At 36.1% G+C, this 18950-nt stretch overlaps 1 protein-coding gene across 1 annotated transcript in view; it reads right to left on the reverse strand.

The window, feature by feature from the left end:
* Window positions 1-18950, reverse strand: part of SNW1 (SNW domain containing 1) — a 30114-nt gene that overhangs the window by 7745 nt on the left and 3419 nt on the right. The window contains exons 2-10 of the mRNA XM_037145268.2: window positions 17205-17358; window positions 13666-13827; window positions 5839-5934; window positions 5640-5746; window positions 4631-4735; window positions 3582-3651; window positions 2825-2890; window positions 1283-1399; window positions 224-365 (exon numbers count right to left, since the gene is read on the reverse strand). Coding sequence (XP_037001163.1) covers window positions 224-365; window positions 1283-1399; window positions 2825-2890; window positions 3582-3651; window positions 4631-4735; window positions 5640-5746; window positions 5839-5934; window positions 13666-13827; window positions 17205-17358 — 1019 coding nt within the window. The remainder of the gene's footprint in view (window positions 1-223; window positions 366-1282; window positions 1400-2824; window positions 2891-3581; window positions 3652-4630; window positions 4736-5639; window positions 5747-5838; window positions 5935-13665; window positions 13828-17204; window positions 17359-18950) is intronic.

Consider the following 18950-nt stretch of genomic DNA (forward strand, 5'->3'; position numbering starts at 1 on the left):
CCCATACTGAACATCTACATTTAAATATATAACTTTACTTTTTTGCTACTTCAGCTTAATAAGGGAGAAGTTACTCTTTCATTTTTACACAACTTCTAAAATACTACATTTCCTTTTTATGTATAGGCTACTTTTGTATGCAGTAAAAATCAATAGAGATTTTCTAAAATGAGATACATATTATTTACAAAATAAATTCAATTCGGTAATGAGAATGTCATACCCTTTTCCACATGGGTTTTGATCCCAGCTCTTCTCTCCCTGGCTTTCTGGGCCATTTCTCTGAGTTTCTCTTCATGTTTCTCTTTTTCTTTTTGAGCCATCTTTCTCTCTACTTGAGCACGCATTTCCACAGCTTCACGAGCCTGTTAGTGAAACCAGAAGTTAATAAGACACTACTGAGGGATAAATTACAGCTATTATCAAACTCCCTGACTGACGTTTGGCTTGAGAAAGCAGTTATACAGAATTCAGATCTGTTGATGCTTTAGAATGAAGATTCCTGCCCACTAAAAGAGAGCTTGACTAGAGAGCACTACAAACTTGGACTTTACACTCTGAGAAATGTCTTAATAGTTAAAACTACACACCCTCCCCCAACCCCCCCAAATCTTGAAAGTCAGTGCTTCATTAATGCTTAGAAACAATAAAAAAAAAAATTAAAGACAATCTAAAGTAATTTTCAGTATCAATAACATAACAGGAACTGGTTATATTTTCAAAATCAATCAAGTCACCTCAAGATACGTAAAGCCTTAATCTACAAGGGAATTTCTATAAGGGTGCTTGATGTAATACTTTTCTGTATTCTAAACATATGCATGATTTATGTGATTTTCAAAGTCACAAATTAATCCTTAATATTAACTGACAGCCAATACTATGAATGCCACTATCTGTACCATTAGACTCATCAACAAGTTTATTTGTCCATCCCTGCTACTGACCTTCTGGGGGTCATCTACATCTAAAATAGAGGAAAATTACAAAACCTAGTAACAGTAGCTGGCAAGCTTCGCAAAATGGTATCAGTCTTTAGTAGGCAATTGATTATTCTGAAATGTGGTGAGGAAGCTGGGTTGCCAGCAGTGGGGGATGTATCCGAGTCCACAAAGGCTGAGACCAGGTATAGAGCTACAGCTAGCACCTGCCATCTCTGGCACTCATGCCACTGAGTTTCTCTAGGCACTCAGTACCGTAGCTAAAATAACAGTCTTAAGGTACCCAAGAATGTATTTACAAATTCTCAGGAGCATTTACAATTAAATTATAGCAGACCAACCTTTCGATCAGCAATGTAGAGGGCTTCAGCCAGTTTGGCAAAATTCTCATTGATGTGAACAGTCTGTAGTCCTCTTCCGTCAGCAGCCAGACGTTTGTCTAATGGAATTGTATAACCCTAGTGTTTGACACAGGCAGAAAATGTCAGTTGCACAGGAACAACAACAATGTCTTTAAAATTATACTTAAATATGCCCATTCTGACAACCACTTAGCTGGAGTTCTTTTCCTTACACTTCTCTTCACAATTATGCAACTGCAGCAGCTAACACTGAGTGCTCTGTGTGGAGGATTGTTTAGCACTTCACACATTATGGTCTCATTTAACCTTCACAGTACCTCTCTGTAAGACTGGTGACATTATTGTTTCCACTTCACAGATAAAGATACTAAAATAGAGCAGTTGGGTAATGTTCCTAAGGACATACAGTTAAATAAGTGGATGAGCTAGGATTTAAACTCAGTATGATTTCAGAGCTCATGTTCTGAGAAAATAGATTCTCATGTAAATAACTGTGAATTGTAATAAAGGGAAACCACTATCAAATAGCTAAATATTTGTTCCTTGAGTAAATGTAACAGTCACACAAAGATGGACAAAATCATTAAATAATAGTATCTATAGGTAATACAATCTGCAGTACTGTTTAAATGTTTTGTCAGATTCTTGGAACCTTCTAAGTTGTAGTAAATGGAAAAAGATAGAGTTTGCTAGACAACTGAGATTCTGTGTTCTGAAATTTTGTGTCCTATTTCAACAATTCAAGGAATATGCTTGAACATCCATGTAACTTTCAGACTTAGCTGTGTTTTTCCAGATTTCTAATTAGACTCCCAAATGTTGACTTCTAGTCCAAGGTGTTTATTTCTGATATAAGGAAGTGTTACAAAATCAGTTAAAAATACCACATAGTTCCTACATATTAATCACCCCAATTAAACAACACGACAATTCTTTTGTTTTAGGATGAGTATATAACTTTCTCTAGGGAATAATTTGTGAGTACATGTAATCCATGGGTTAAAGTGGTCTTCACCCATCCAAAACAGAATCGTGAAATAAGGAAATAATGATTAGGAAGATTATTTCACATCATTTTATAGACTTCTGGAAGCTTTGGCAGCTAGTACAATAGATATATAGGATTTAAATAACTTAATGCTTGCAACGCTATAAACAGAAGCAAATAGTTTGAAAAACTGAAGCACTAAATATATTGAAGTAGTTGCTGTATTTGTCAATCATTTAAATTGATTTAATTTTTTAAAAAATAATTTTAGATATAAATTTGAGTTTTCTAAAAAGTACTATCTCTCTCACTGATGTGTTTTTTTTAATTCTACCTATTCCTTCTCTATGTGCTTCTGATGACTAAGAACCTATGGTATTCATGTCCCTGGCATACTGGGTTGGGTGTTCCTTTATGAAAACATACAGCTAAGACACTGGGGTTTCACCTGAAGTTACCTAGGCTGAAGCTCCCTCCTGGGTGTTCCAGTAGGTTCTAATACTAAGAGACTGATTTTATAACAACTTAATTACCTTTGCATTTTTCCAGTTTGAAATACAAGGAGGAATCTTCCACTCTTGTTGTTCCTTCACAGTCATCTGAGTTGAGAAAAGAGCAGAAGAGGAGACACTCTTAGATTTATAGTCTAGCTAAAAACCCAGGCGTACTCTTTTTCTTCAACGGGAGATAGCTATACAGAGGAATTTAGTCAAAGGCTAATTTAGGCAAAGACTCATTCTATTTATTTAGTAGCACTATATACTATGTTCCTTTTTACATGGAGTCTAGTAATAACTTTAATATAAAAAATGGAAAATAATCTAAGTATGTTCGACAGTTATAAATGCTGGTTAGTATTTTTCCATATTTAAAGTGATGCGACTTCTTTCAGATGAGTACTTGTTCTGTTGGGTAATAAAACATACTAAGAAAAGAAATGCCACTCAGATTATCAATTAGAGACCTAACGATCTCAGGTACTCACATCCTATAACTATAAATAACATTCTTCATGTCAGCAGGCCTTGTTCATTCCATTATAGGCAGGAGTTAGGTTAATAATAAAACAAATAGCTAACATTTTACATAGATTTTCATGAGCACTCTGGAACTATACACTACAGTCTTGAGTAGGTTCCTATTTGATCTTGAAAAACAAATTAAAAAAGAAAACACATAAATGTGGAAAAATGTACCTATACAGCCATCCAGACTTTATTCTATGGAAAATTATTTATAGAATTAATAATCATGAATACAAAATAAGGTTTTACAAATGGCTAAGATTACCTTTCGGCTAGGAGAATGCATGACAGGCGCAGGAGGAGAAGGTGGTCCCCGGGGGATTTTCTTATTGATCCTGATGTACAGATAAAAGCACACACAGAGTGTTATACTTTTCCCCCTTTTAGCTTTTTAGTTAGTTAAGTCTGAAGTCTCCCCTTCTCATTTTTTTTATTATGTGAAGCTTCAAACACATACAAAAACAGAGTGTTTAATGAATGTCCATCTTATAATACACCAATCACTCAGCTTCCACAATTACTAAAACATGGCCAACCTTGTCATCATCACTACCTAGCTTATCTCCACAACTCCATTATAACTTCATAGAATAGTATACTTTTTCCCATTTAGAAAACAGCTTTATTAAAATACAACTGACATGCAACTAATTATACATCCGTATTTAAAGTGTACAACTTGATTCAGTTTCAGCACAAGTATTTACCTAGGAAACCATCATCAGTCAAAATGAACAAACCCAACATCTCCAAAAGTTTCTGTGTGCCCTTTTTTAAAAAAAAAGAAAAAGATTTTTATTTATTTCAAGAGAGGGGAAGGGAGGGAAACACTGATTGATCAGCTGCCTCCTGGTAAGGCCCCAACTGGGGACTGAACCGCAACACAGGGAAGTGCCCTGACCAGGAATTGAACCAGTGACCTTTTGCTTTGCAGAATGATGCCCAGCCAAATGAGCCACACTGGTCAGAGGTCTGCATACACTCTTGTTCTCATCTCCTTTGTCCTCCCCTCCAACCCCACAGGTACCCAGTGATCTATTTCCTGTCATTACAGATTAGTTTGCATTTTCTAGGGTTTTAAAAGAATTAAACTGTACAGTATGTAATTCTTTTTGTCTGGTGTTTAACTCAGCATAATTATTTTGAGATGCATTCATGCTATTGTGTGTATTAGTATTCCTTTTTATTGCTCAATAGTGTTCCATGTATAGAAGTCCTACAATCTGTTTATCCATTTACCTGTTAATGTACACTCTTCTCCTTTGACATCTTTTTTAAGAATAGTGGTTTGTTCCCATAAAGCCACCTACTTACTTGAACCTTGGAGGCTCCATTGGATCTTTCTGCATTTCCACCATCCGAATCACCCTCTGTTTTGCTCCAGAGTTAAAAGCCACTCCTTGCTGAGATGGTGTGTATCTGAAGAATACAGATGAAACAAGAGGTATAGCTAGATCAAGCTTTCCCTAAGTATTTTTCTGCTATTATAATCCTAAGCTAAACTGCATCGTCAATTCCTTCACAAATTATTATCAGAAAATTGTAGAGTAGATAGCAATGCAGGTAAGAGAACTAATAGCAATTACAAGTTACAAACAAAATGTAAACTAAAGTCATATTAGTTCTAGTAATCTATCTCTGTCCATTTTCCACCATGGATGGCACCGTATTCAATTTCACAAATAAGAGGTCTAGAAAATAGTACCTATTTTTTAAGTCTGCATTTGAGGAAAAAATGATCCATAATATTCTCAGCAGGCAACTTACAGTTTGGAGCTTTTGATTAATTATAGGTTGTAAGCAGAGAAAGAATAATGGCAGTAGCCCTACCAACTCTTAATTTTCCTTTAACATCTATTTGTGAATCATCTTTCCACATAAAGATTTAATTGAATGAAACCCCTCAATCTGAAAAAAGTATAAGAATGTTTACTATTATATAAATATTAATACAATATTATCAACACTATATATTTTATTATATAATAGCACTGTATTATGTAACATCACCAATGTATTAATATTTATATCATAAATATTATGTAAATATATAATATCTACTATATAAGTGGAAAACCATAAATAGTAATTGTGGTTTGGATCATATACGCTAACAAAATATTTTGAAAATAGCATAATTAGTATCTTAAAAGTGGTACCTTAAAGTTTTTTCTTTTTCAACTGCACAGAGTCAACAGGCTTCAGGTTATCATTTAAAACCTGCATTTACAATTGTGACTAAATAGGACAGTGAAAGAATACCAAGATCCCCAAGTCCAACCAAGTCTGACATGAAACTAAGACTTCCAGACACAATTCATACCTGATATACTGAGCAGGAGCCAGTTTATCAGCTGCTCGAACTGGCATGGCCGCAGCCACCTTCTGTGACACAGATTTCTCTAAGGCCACCCGTGTCTTCTCTGTTATCTGAAATACGGAAAACCACATTGAGCGGTTTGGAATCTAATAAAGATATAAAACGTCACCTAAAATTATTCTGTATGGCGATTCCCAGTTACCTCTTTAATAGCTTCTTCATCAGGCCTTTGCAGGTCTGGGTCATCTGCATTCATGACTTCCTTGGGAACCAGGTCAGTGTACTTACTATAAATGACCTGAAATGTTCAAACAGAAGCAGACTTAAGAAAAGCAGAGAATGAAAACAAAACAAAACAAAACAAAAAACAACCCCATTAAGTCATTTCAGAAGTCAAAATGTCCTCTTGGCAAATGTATAAATTTAGGATAAATATTTTGGCTAGATTTTAAAACCAAAGAGACGTAAAATAATATATAAATTGCTGCCTTGGCTATATTAAGTTAATAATTTTCCTTTGACCTCATGCATTTAAATTATTTAAGATCCAAATAAATTGTGCCAACAAAATCTTATGCATCAGTGATCCCTATATTTGAGGCTCACTAGGACTTGAAATTAATGATGATATAAACTGCCTATAGCACCATTATTTTGGATTACAAGCTCATCAGAATTTAAGTCAGGTTACCAAGTACTTCCAAATTCACTGGGCCTGGAAAATTTCATTGACTCACCCTACTTATAATGTTTGTTTGTTTCTGGCATTAAATTGATTAGAAAAGGACCATGTACCATTGTTAAAAATCTTACGAGATTTTTGACATGAAAAAAAAAACCTCCTCAAAATACATTCTACATACACAGCTTGTTTTATACTCATTATCCAAATTCAGGACTGCTACGTGATTTCTTCTAGACTCAACATGGTTTCTATCAGGCTGACACTGGTGTGGCAGGCCCCTGACAAAAAAATAAAATCTTACTTTTGTGTCCATTTATATGTCTCAAATACTTTCATAAAAAACTTATACGACAGATTTTATAGAAAAAAAAGAGGTACTGGAAATTCAACAAATAGCCTTCTACATTTTGTTGCTTGAATGAGGGATTGTTTGATACACACAGGAAGGATAACTTATGAATAAATAAGACCAAATTTCTGAGTACCTGAAATCTTTAAAATTTTTCTGCAAAAAACCCTATTTACTACTATAAGCCATAGTCTTATATCAATAATTGCATCCTATCACACACAATATTCCTTAAAATTGCTAAAGAAAATGCATGCTATTCTCAATTTCTTACTCTAAATCAGAGCAAAAAAACACTGTATGACCCATATACAACCTGTTCTGGTTCTGCCTACGGCTTCAACCTCCCTCTGTACCTCTTACTCCCTCATTCGTTATGCTTCAGTCACACGGGCTCCTCTGTTTTTTGAACACAACATGCTGTTCCCCAATTCTGGGCCTTTATAAAAGTGTTGTCCCCAGTTCTTCAAGTGAGTTCCCAATCCCCGAGTCTCAGTTCGAAGGTCATGCATGTACTGGTTTAGGCAGCCCTGGGCTACCCTCACTAATGCAGCTCATCGTTCAGTGTCACAGCACTCTGTTCACCGTCTTCAAAGCTCTGCTCTCAGGATAAAACTACTTATCTGTTTTACTGTTTATCTGTGTCCCCTATTAAAGTAAAACAATAATAAAAACTGATGTTTATTAAGCATCTATTTTGTGTCCCTGTTCTTTCACTTTATACATATTAACTAACTTAACTTTCATATCAATACTATGAGATAGGCACAATGATTATACCTACATTACAGATGAGGAATCTCTTATTCACAAAGTATCTGTAACAATGTCTGGTCCACAGGAGGCATTCAGTCAGTATTTTTTTGTACAAAAGAAGGAATTTAGGAACTTTAGAGCTGCTCTATCTCATACTGAAGGTGAGTATATTTTAGGCTCTGTAGAATGTTCTATAAGCTGTTAATTTCCCAGAAAAAAAAACACAAAACTCACTCATGTTGAGAGACTAAAATCTTTAGCTTGTTCTTCTCAGGAATTAGACAAGGGATCAGGTAAGAAGCAGAGATGATTTACCACAAAACATGTACTGTATATGAGCTGCTAGTGCCACCAACCTCCGAGTGCGCACTTTAGAAGGGACCCTAAAGCTCACTCCAGTTGAGAGGAGTGAGGCTCCGTGCATGAAGATCAAGCAGCTAGTCACTGACCTCAAAAGTCTCATTTTTCACCAGGAGGAAAAAAATCTACATGACAAAAATTAAAGTTATACAGCAATTCTCTAGAAAATAATACCAGACTATGAAGGGTTAAATACTTTTACAGAGCAATCATTACAAGAAGAGATTCTAAGTAAATGGCTCCCTGGTAGTCATATATGCTCAACATAAAGTTTCAATACTAATTTAGCATACAAGAGCCATTTACTGCTTCTTATTTGGGTATTCCAAAGTTAATAACCCTTTAAATGAGCGTCAGTAAGATTCTAGCAGCTCACAAAGCTAAGTGAAGGACATCTGAAGAGCAAGAGTCCTCCATGGTAATTAACATAAACCCCCAATTTTTATTGTCAGAGAACCAAATGTGCTGAAGAAATTCAGTATATCCCAGGAGGCAAAGGGGATGGGGACGTTATCTGAAAAATACAAAAAACTCCTGAAGGTATCAGGAGAACAAATGAGCTTTGTGAAAAGATACACCAGTAACTCATCTGTAGAATAAATTTTTTTTTAATTACTGAAAGCTGTCAAAGGACTGGACTGACTAAAGGACAAGCCTATAAACATATGTGCATATATGTTATATGTGCACACTTATGTGCATTATAATGCATGTTATATGTTTATGGCTATTAACATAAGGGCCACATGGCAGAGCCCTTATGTATTTCAGAGGTAGAAAGAAAACACTATCTTTAGGTTAAGCTAGTTCGTGAAATCACACAAATAAGGTAATAAATAATAGCATACAAAATCATTTTGGGGTTAAAGTTGTTGGATTTGGGGAGGCAGGAGAGGTTGAAGGCATCTTTTAGGTAGTATCATGGAACATTTCCTGTGGAACTATTTTGGAAGGAAAACTGTAAACACTGGGGCTTTTTATTTTAAGACTTATCACTCAAGTTACAATTGAAAAATATCTTGATAGTTCTACCAAAATTTACTTCAAGAAATGTTTTCCCTCTCAATTTTGTATTACCGTTAAGTCTTGCACACAGTATTTACTTTACATGTACAACAGATCAGTGGCCTTAGACTTGCCTTAGAATATTATCCCTTGGAATCCTGCCTTGTTCTCCACCTCTTATACTTAGCATTAGCATTTTCCATTCTTATTCTATTAATATTTCATTGAGAACTCTCTGGTTTCTGAAGAATACTGATTCCTCTAATATGAATCAGAAGTATTTGTACTGTACTGTAAACTCAATAATACAACAAACTATTTTCATCCTATGTAAAGAACTAGGCATATCAGCTTCCTGAATAAGATTTTTAAAAACTCATTTTGTATATTTAGTAGCCAATTTCTTCTTCTAAATTAGGAAAACCAGTGATTTTAAAATAGAATATTACTGGCACTTCCAACTCCCCTCTCCAGGCCTTTGTAAATATGAGAGGTATGTCTAGTTAAGTCAATGGGGATGGCATTTAAAAGGTAGTGCCAGTTATGTTAAATGTTATACAATGCTCAAGACAGTTCCAAATAATCAAGAAGTGTCCCGACCCCCAAATGCCAATGCATAGTGGGTACTCAGTTAATGTAGAATTATTAAATGCATTAAAAACTCCATATGTTAATTTATCCAATTAAAAAATTAAAGTACATATTGATAAAACCTGTACAAAGAATTTAAATGTATGCTCCAGGGCATGAAGTCCAGCAAGGAAACACATCCGCTCGAAACAATGTTAGAACAGTCCAGGGAGTCCCTCTAGTCAAGATCTGTCTCCCACATTCACTGAATGCTCCATTCGTTTTTTTTAAAGAACCTTCATTGTGCTCTTTTGCAGTCGGTTTTAAGACTTTATGTTTTTAAACCAGTTTTGGGTTCACAGCAAAATTAAAAGGTAGAGCTTTCATAACCTGCCCCCACACATGCATAGACTCCCTCATCAGGGTTAGGATTATTACGAAACTGAGAGTGATCCCTGTATAAACTACTAGTTTGGGGTTCATTTCTGGTGCTTGCTTGATGGCAAACATGTAAGGTTTTCACTGTATAAAGGAACAACTCTTTAGAGACCGCAATCTAAAACAGTTCAGTTTTAACATCTCTACTCTACTTTTAATACAAAATAATCACCAATATGGTTGTTAGAGAAAAAAAAACCTTTCAGATATTCTCTGGAAATCAGATAAAATTCATGGTTGCCAATCTTGGAATATAATGCAAAATGGACCAAAACTGTATTTCACTCAAAATCACACAACCTGCCAATGCCAAATTATTGTTCTAAAATGCTTTTTCCTAACAGATGAGAGAGGAGAGGCAGCACATATCAGTAAACAGTGATTATTCCAAAGACGGAGAGATGCACCAAATCGAAGGCACCTGGAGTGAAGGTCTCCTCACACAGGGTAAATTTCCAGTGTCTGTTGGCATATGTAGGGATCTGCTTTTCCTGTTGTAGGAGTGGACTATGCTTCCTTACTGGCTTCAGAAGTGGTTTTCATTTATTCAATAAAAACTGCTATCATTCCTTGAACAAACACTGGGGAATGCCTGTGTGTCAAGGTGTCAGGCACTAAGTTAGGTAGGTGCCTAAGAGGAAAATATAATCTCTGACCTCTAACAACTTACAGCCAATGACAGACTACTAGTTAATGAATAGTTACAACAAAAGGTAATGACTGCTATGATAGAGTAAATGTAGGGAACAGGGAGGAAGATTCCTATCTAGCCAAGGAAGATCAGGGTGGGCATTCTGGAATAGTGAAGAGCAAGCTGTAAATTGAGAGCAATAGTTGTTTAGTTAGACAAAGAAGGGGGGGGGGCTTTTCTCAGCACAGGGCTTTAAGGAGGGGGGGGTGTACAGTTCCCAAGGTAAGAGAGAATATACCATACTAGAACTGCAAGTAGTTCCTCGTGGTATATAGGGAATACCTGGAAGTTATTTCTTCTTTAACAACCACCTACAATGGTGGTTATTTTGTACTGAAAATAAATAGAAGGGCTAAAACTGGACTTTATGTTTTGAGATTTCAGTTTTCTAATCATGAGAGTTGAGGCTAGGGTATAGGGTAGAAAGGTAAACAAGGGGTCAAGTATGCTGTAAGGAGCTTGGCTGGTTCTTATCCTAAAGGCTATGGAAAGATTTCAAGTGTGCAAGATCTTAAGGAGAGAAAGATAAGCAGAGAAACATGGATGTATTTGTTTTTTCAGGTAGGCAAAGACAAATGCCAAGGAGATGTGTTCAGATTTTACTGCAGTAATGCAAGCAAAAAATGATAGGGGCTGGACTAAGTGGCAGAGAAAGGAATACACTTGAGCAGTGTTAAGAAAATAAGATAGATCATGGTGACTAAACAGATGGAAAGTCTGAGGGAAACATACGAAAATGGAATGATTGTTAAGCAAAGGCTTTTTGTTAAAAATATTTTATTTATTTACCTTTGGAGAGAGGGGAAGGGAGAGAGAGGGAAACAAATATTAATGTGTGAGAGATACATAGATCAGGTGCCTCTTGCATGGCCCCAACCAGGAACCCAGCCCACAACCCAGGCATGTGCCCTGACTGGGAATTGAACCTGAGACCTTTCAGTTTGCAGGTAGGTGCTCAATCCACTGAGCCACACAAGCCAGGGCGTAAGCAAAGGCTTTTTAGAGAATATACTGGCATATGTGTCACACCTGAAATCTGAGTATTCTTGGATCCAGTAAGTCCAATTTATTTTATACAAAAATATTCATGTGCAAAAAGATGTCTGTATTTGTGTCTTGAATAAAATACTGTTTACAAAACTAAAAAAATGGAAACCACCAATGCTTAAAAAAAATTAGGGACAAGTGCACCATCGAACTCTATATAAATTTTCAAAAAAAATGAAGTGGACCTATAGATACTAACACAGATCTTCAAAACCTATTAAGTAAAAGAAAGCAAGTCTATGGAAGTTATGGGTATTAAAATCTTATTCATGTAAAAAAAGGTATATACATTTGTGTGTGTGTATAAAGTGGGAATACATATACATACATACCGAAATCCATAACAAAGGTCTGGAAGGCTATGTATCATTGTAGTAATAGTAGCTACCTCTGTGAAGTGGGAGAAGTAGGCAGGACTGTATATACTTTTGCAGTACTGGTATCCTTTACCATAAGAATATATTATTATTGTATTTTTTTAATCAACAAAATAAAAGGAAAAAAATGACTCCCGGATTTTAGTATAGTCAATTAGGAAGGTATCACTGAGTTAAAAGAATAAGAAAGGCAGATTAAGTGAAAAATTATGCCTTTAGTTCTGGACTTGAGATAGTACTTGGGGAAATCTAGATAGATCTGCCGTTACAAGGGCCTAGAGCCCAGGAGAGAAAACTGTGCAGACACAGATTTGACTGTCATCAGCACACAAGTGACATGTCAGCCAAGGAATGAATTGCCTTAGTCAAAGAGAATGCATTGTGAGGAAGAAAAGTCTTAAAGACCTTCACCAGAGATCTATCTCAGCAGACTGGTTAAGGTGAAGCCATAGCACAGGGAAGCAGCAATGAGAGCAGAAAACAACTCCTGCAAGAAGCTTGAAGGAAAGGGAAGAGAATTAGGTGGAAATCTGGCAGTCGGTAGAGGGAGCCTTAAGGTAGTCAGAGACAAACTTTTCTTTCAAAAGATGAGAAAAGCAAGCATAGTCAAGTGCTAACAGGAAGAAGCCAGCAGAAGAGAAGTGAAAAGTACAACCTTAAGAAGAATAAAGAAAAGGTGGTGTTACAAAGGAAAGGGGAAGGGATGAGATCCAAAAGACACTAAAATACATGTGGCAAGATTAGGTTTAGGTAGGAGAGATTTTCTTAGAACGGTTAAAGGAAAAGTCAAGACTAAAAGACAAGAACAGGATAGAGAAAGCTGACAATTTTCTTATGGTATGGACGTGGAAATAGATGGAGAGTCACCTTATTAAGCTGAAAGAGGACAGACAGGAGTAGGAGTTAAAAGCTGGAGAAACACCAAGGGAGCCCAGTTGAAACCTGAGACATAAATTGCCTGACTGCGGAACTGTTTTCCAAGAAACTCATCAGCCAGGACTGGGAACAAAGGATGGGTTATCAGCCCTGCTGTTTTAGAGGCTAAAATGAAACCAGGAAAGAGACTGAGCCAGGTACTGAAGGTTCTTAAGTATTTTCCCCAACACCTTCAACTCTGAAGAAATCTTTTACCTCTATTTGGAGCATTTATTTATGGGAAAAACAAAACAAAACTAGGTCTTCTTAAAAATAGTTTCTTGCTTAAGTATAGCCATTCTGTGATGAGATTACTTTAAGTACATTTTATTTTTGGTCTTTGGATTACTTTGTAAGCAGGGCCATCCTAAATCTGGATACTAAGTACCAGTTTTATACTTAATCAAGGAAAAAAGAAGTCTGCGTAATTATTATAGCCAAATGAACTATAAAATAGTTAAGTATCTATGTACGTAAGTACTTTGTAGGTAAGTATATGAGAGAAGATACTTTAGGCAAAATTAGATATAAATTTATATTTTTTAAAATTTGCTAGCATTTAAAAAAGGTTATTACTACAAAAAACTGTTTTAAAATGTAAAATAAGGAAAAACCTAAGCATATAAAAGCTATCATCAATTTGGAAAATTTCAAAGTAAAAAGTCATTGCTGTTATGAAGTCATAACATCATGTTCACATTGTTATAAAGTCCTATCTTCAGTTAGCCTAAGTAAATTTCATTGCTACCTTTAACATAAACTAAATAGATTATTTCAACACATTAAAAAATTCTTCACAAAATAATTATCAATGGGGAAAAATAATTGAGAATTACCTTGTCTTTTGACTGTCCTTGTCGAGCAATTGCATCGTATTTAATTTTTCCTTCAGCATCCACCTGAATGGCCAGTGCATTCGACATTTTTTTCTTGCGTCCCATATCCAGTGGATACTGGGCCACATGGATCTCTGGAAAAGCACCTCCATCTCCAAAATCCTATGTATTGAAAAGAAATAAAAATATAATAGCAATCTGAGATTCAAGTTATACTCATTCATTCACCAAATAACGACAAAGCTTTTATTATGCAAGAAACTAGAGAGATAGCAATAAATAAAACAGTTTTCTAATCTTGGGGAGTGTATACTCTACTGAGCAAAGATATAAAAGCATAATTTTTGGCTTGTGATAAATGCCTTGAAAGTAACTGAGACTGGAAGAGGGGCTACCTTTGATGCTGTGGCTGGGACTGCCTTTGTGAGGAGGTAAGATGAACTAAAGCCTGAATGATGAGAAGTCAGTCATGGGAGGACCCAAGGGAAGCATCTTCTAGGCAGATCAAACAGTAAGTGCAAAGGCCTTGCTGCAAGAATAAGCTTAGCATGTTCTAGGAAATGAGAGTCCAGTGGGGCCGTAGCTTATTGAGGACAAAAGGCCAGACACAGAGGTGATAAGACAGACAAACTGCATGGACAGACAAACACCAAATTATAAAAGGGCTTCTTGACCATGGCAAGGAATCTGGCTTTTATATATGTGGCAGAGAAAAATTAAGCAAAATGTTTAAGAGAAGGGAAGGATTTTTAGTTTTAGCAAAAATAATTTTCTTAGTGAGGAACAGGTCAAGCTACAGTTACGGCAGAAATATAAGGGCTTTTTTTCTTGGAACCGGTTTTAATAACATGATATTAGCATTCAGTATTCCATGAGAAGCAAACAAATAAAAAAAGGAAAACTAGAAATAAGCATATCACGTTTTTAATGGTGATTGTATATATAATTATTTAGGAGAACTAAGATTCTAAAGTAGAACAAACAAAGTAACGTCTGTCAATGAAGTTTAATATACAAAAAAGCTATGTTAACATCAAATAAACGCGAAAGTTAATATAACTTTGTTAAAATATTTGATTAGTACCTTACTATAACTTAAAAAATATAATTTATACTTATATTATTTCACTTAATCCTGACAATTCTTCAAAACCTCCTATTTTCATATGGGACAATTCAAGTTAAGGAAAGCTAAGGGGCTTTCCCGAGGTCTCACAGCTAGCCTGTGCAGAACATGAACCCAGCTCTTTTGACTCCAAAAAAGCTTCTGTATGTCCTACTGAATTGAAATACTTTTCTTTTAGCTAAAAAAAAAAGGGGTAAATCACTACTAAGAAATGATAGGAAAACATATTTAAATGAATCATTTAGAAAGAGTTAGATGAAAATAATTTATGAAAAGAACCACTTTTATAAGACCTCACCCTTCAAGAAATATTTCAGTAAATCATGGATATATGATTCCCTAGGTAAAATATGCATAACTGCATAATTGCTAAAAAAAAAAAAGGTTTGGCATGTTTGAAAGTAAACAATAAAGCTGACGGGGACATTTTCTTACAAATTAGACAGAAATAGTTAAAGCAGTTCCGAGAAAGGTGCTACCTGTACCCAGACCATCCATCTCTCACATGCTCAGATTTGCTAGGGTCCTTCAACTATAATAAGCACTTTAGAACTGCAGATGAAGCATTATATGGTTATTAAGCTTGCCAGAAAATCACAGCTTTTACTTTGAAACCTAGAACAAAATGCTTTCTTCTGTAGAACATTCACTCCCCTCGAGAAGCATTCATGGTATTTCAAAATTAGCTGGCCATTTTGGTATGATTTTTAAATAAACTGTTCTGTTCCACCAGGATATATATGGAACCTTTGATAGTCAAGTTAAGACTTTAAAAAGCTAATAGTTCTTAAATATCATAATGCTGAAATGGAAGCAAGGATGCGATTTCTGTTGTATGTAAAATAATGCCACCTGCAATCTTTGAGGCCAAGTGAATATCTGTAATACCTCAGAAAGAGACACTCAAGTCCTTTAGTAGATATGCCAATTGCTACCTTTTCACCCCGCACTAGCCTCCTTGGTGATCTTTTATTTTGGTCTGCTTCTCACAAATTACACAATCAGCAACAACAAAAATTATTTAAGAAGGGCCTTCACATCTAATATTACTAAGGACCAGAGAACAGCTGAGGGAAAAAAAACCCACGGAACATTTTAGAAGGCATGATCTAGCTGGGTGTTCCTCTGAGACTTACACAGAGTTCCGGGAGGCAGGGGGCATGACAAACTCGGGACAGGCTGAGAATGCAGACGGCTTCTCGCAGGGTGCCGAGCAACAAGTTTCAATCCAATGAATACTTAATTCATTCACTATGATTACACTTGGAGACATATGAAAAAAGCTATGGGCATGAACCCTTCACATGTGTAAAAATCATAACCATAGGACAGAATACAACAAAGTGATAAAATGAAAATAACTGGACGCCACAATAAATGGTATAGGCAACGAAAGATTTTTAACAGGGCAGTTATTCCTTGGGACATGGAAGAGGAAAATCTGCAGGAGTCAGAATAAATTTTGGGAGAAGAAAAAGGTTTGATGATACAGAAGAGGTTTTTGGGAGGCAAAATGAATTAAATATCAAATGCTTGCTTTTTTTCCCTAGATAAAAAAAAGGGGGCAAGTATGGGAAACTGTGCCTTGGAATTAGGGAAAGGAATATGTATTGAACTGATGTACAGGATCCTGAGTAGTCAGGAGAATGGGCACTGCCAAAGAAGTTTGTTATTTGCGAACTAAATGCATAAAAAGATCATTCTAGATTCTTTCCCACCTGCTCATGCCTCCAAATCAACCATCAGATTCTATCTCTTACACCTCTTAAAAATTTATCTAATATGTTTATTAGGCATATATTAACATTCGCAAAATGAAGACAAGAAAACAGATGAACAAAGGTTAGTTAGTATTGGCCTGGGGTCACACAAATAGTAACACTGTATGATGCAAAACCAGTTTTGTTTTTTAAACTCCCTGTCAGTGCTCTTTGCACTATACCCAATGGGAAAGAAATCAGAAAAAGGAATGCTGCTGGAGTTCTCCTGGGAGGAAGGTTGTCTCTTTAGGGTTATATGGTACTGTGCGTATAGGGAGGAGGAGGGAGGGCAAAGTATCCAAACATGAAATCGTTCTTTCATTTTTTCCCTCTTACTTTCCCATTATTTTCCAAATGCTATAATCCCTAGATTTATGGAAGGTATACTAGTTTCTCTTGTACATGTTTAATAGTTTGGCATAAGAAGAGATATAAACTAGTACAATTCTCCAGTGATCACAAAGCAGTGATGATAATAAGAAAAAGATTAATCTTCTGAGAGAAGTAAATATATGTCTTGAGAGGGCACACCCAGAATTTCTATCATACTGACACTCATCTGTGGAGATTCTCGGGTTTAAATCTATTTTACAAAGGTGCTATAAAATATTTCAGCGCAATCTAATAAATCCAGACTGAAGGTCCATACTCACCTCTAATAACCGAGGCACCCAGCCCTTCCGGTGCCCGTATGGGGGAGGCTCCCTGCGGGAGGACACCAGTGCAGTCTGTCGTGATCTCTGGGACCTGGCCTTCTCTTCAGCCTCAAGCTGGTCCTGAGACAGCTGGGTAGGTGCAGGTAAAAAGCTATAAGCAAAGATAATAAAAGTCAGATTTTAAAAACTCCTATATTTAATTTGATTATTGCAATTTGGCCACCAGAGACTGTTTTCCTGTAAGACTTTTTCCTTTGAGCAAAAGCGCAGTTTTTGATGATCCAAGGCAGAATTCATTAGTCATTTTGTTATGCCTGGAAAGAAATAAGTACTCAGAGACACAGAGTAAAAAACATTTGACTAGAATGCAGGCAAATGGTACCCAGAAACAAGAATTAACAGATATTTCACATACTAGACAAACTATTGAGTTTTTATGCTTCTGCTTTTATTTTTAGGTAACAAGTATACATTACCAATTTTTCAGAGGCCAATAGTCTAGCAACGTATGATTTTCTTAGTGTCTCTGCTCACATGCCTTATTCTTAACTATTTTACTCTGGTGCATCATGTTTTTAAATATTTTAGTGGCAATATAAAACAGTAAAAGTTAGAAGTGAATCTAACAAAAAGGTTGATAAAAGAAAGAAACACAAATTGCATATTTAAGTGTGCTTTCACAAGGGTACCTAGTTTAGAATGCAATTTAAAACTTAAGAGATCAGTCCTGGACGGTGTGGCTCAGTTGGATGGGCATCATTCCTGCAAAATGAAAGACTGCCCATTCGATTCTGGTTGGGGCACATGACTGGGCTGTCCGTTTGTCCTTGCTGGGGTGTGTGCAAGAGGCAACCAACTGATGTTTCGCTCTCACATTGATGTTTCTCTCCCTCCCAACCCCTCTCTCTAAAAATAAGTATTTTTAAATAACCAAAGTAAATAAAACTTAAGAGGTCAGATTTAAAGCCTAAAGATGTAATTTATCATTCTTTTATCCAAAACGGCCTTTCTACTAAACCAGGGATTTTTTAACCTTTTTCATCTCATGGCACACATAAGCTAGTTATTAAAATTCCATGGCACATCAAAAAAGATGGTATTTTTTGTTGCTCTGACAAGAAAATGTATAATTTTGACCCATTCACACTAGACAGCTGCTGTTGTGTTGGCTGTTGTCAGTTTTTAATTTGGCAATTGCAGGGGCATCCAACCTGTGGCCCACGGGCTACATGCAGCCCAGGATGACTGTGAATACAGCCCAACACATAATCGCAAATTTACTTAAAATGTTATGAGATTTTTTTTACGATTATGTTACAATTATCTAATGTGTGCGCCAAAAAAACCCACTTCTTCCAGTGTGGCACACAGACATCAAAAGGCTGGACACCCCTGAAGGGAAAAAGAGGTCGGGTCTCTGACTGATAGTCAGGTTTTGCATGTTTGGGATCTAATCCAGTGGGGAGGGAGGATGTCAGGTAATGTGATGGCCGAGAGCTCAGAGTTCAAAGCCTACCTATGCCACTTACTGACCTGGATAAGCTGCTCACCTCTCTGAACCTGTTTTGGCAGATCAAAGACTACTTACATCACAGGGTTGATACAAACTTTAAATGAGAAAACCCATTCAACCTCTGTTCCATAAATACTTGGTTATTTGGAGCTGTTCTGATTCCCTGTTTGAGTTTGTTGCCCACATCCCTACTTCCACAAGACCCTCTGTGTACTACTACTATAACACTA

Source organism: Artibeus jamaicensis, unplaced genomic scaffold (genome assembly GCF_021234435.1).
Source record: "Artibeus jamaicensis isolate MK-2021 breed Jamaican fruit bat unplaced genomic scaffold, CSHL_Jam_final contig_851, whole genome shotgun sequence".
Classification (NCBI taxonomy): Eukaryota; Metazoa; Chordata; class Mammalia; order Chiroptera; family Phyllostomidae; genus Artibeus; species Artibeus jamaicensis.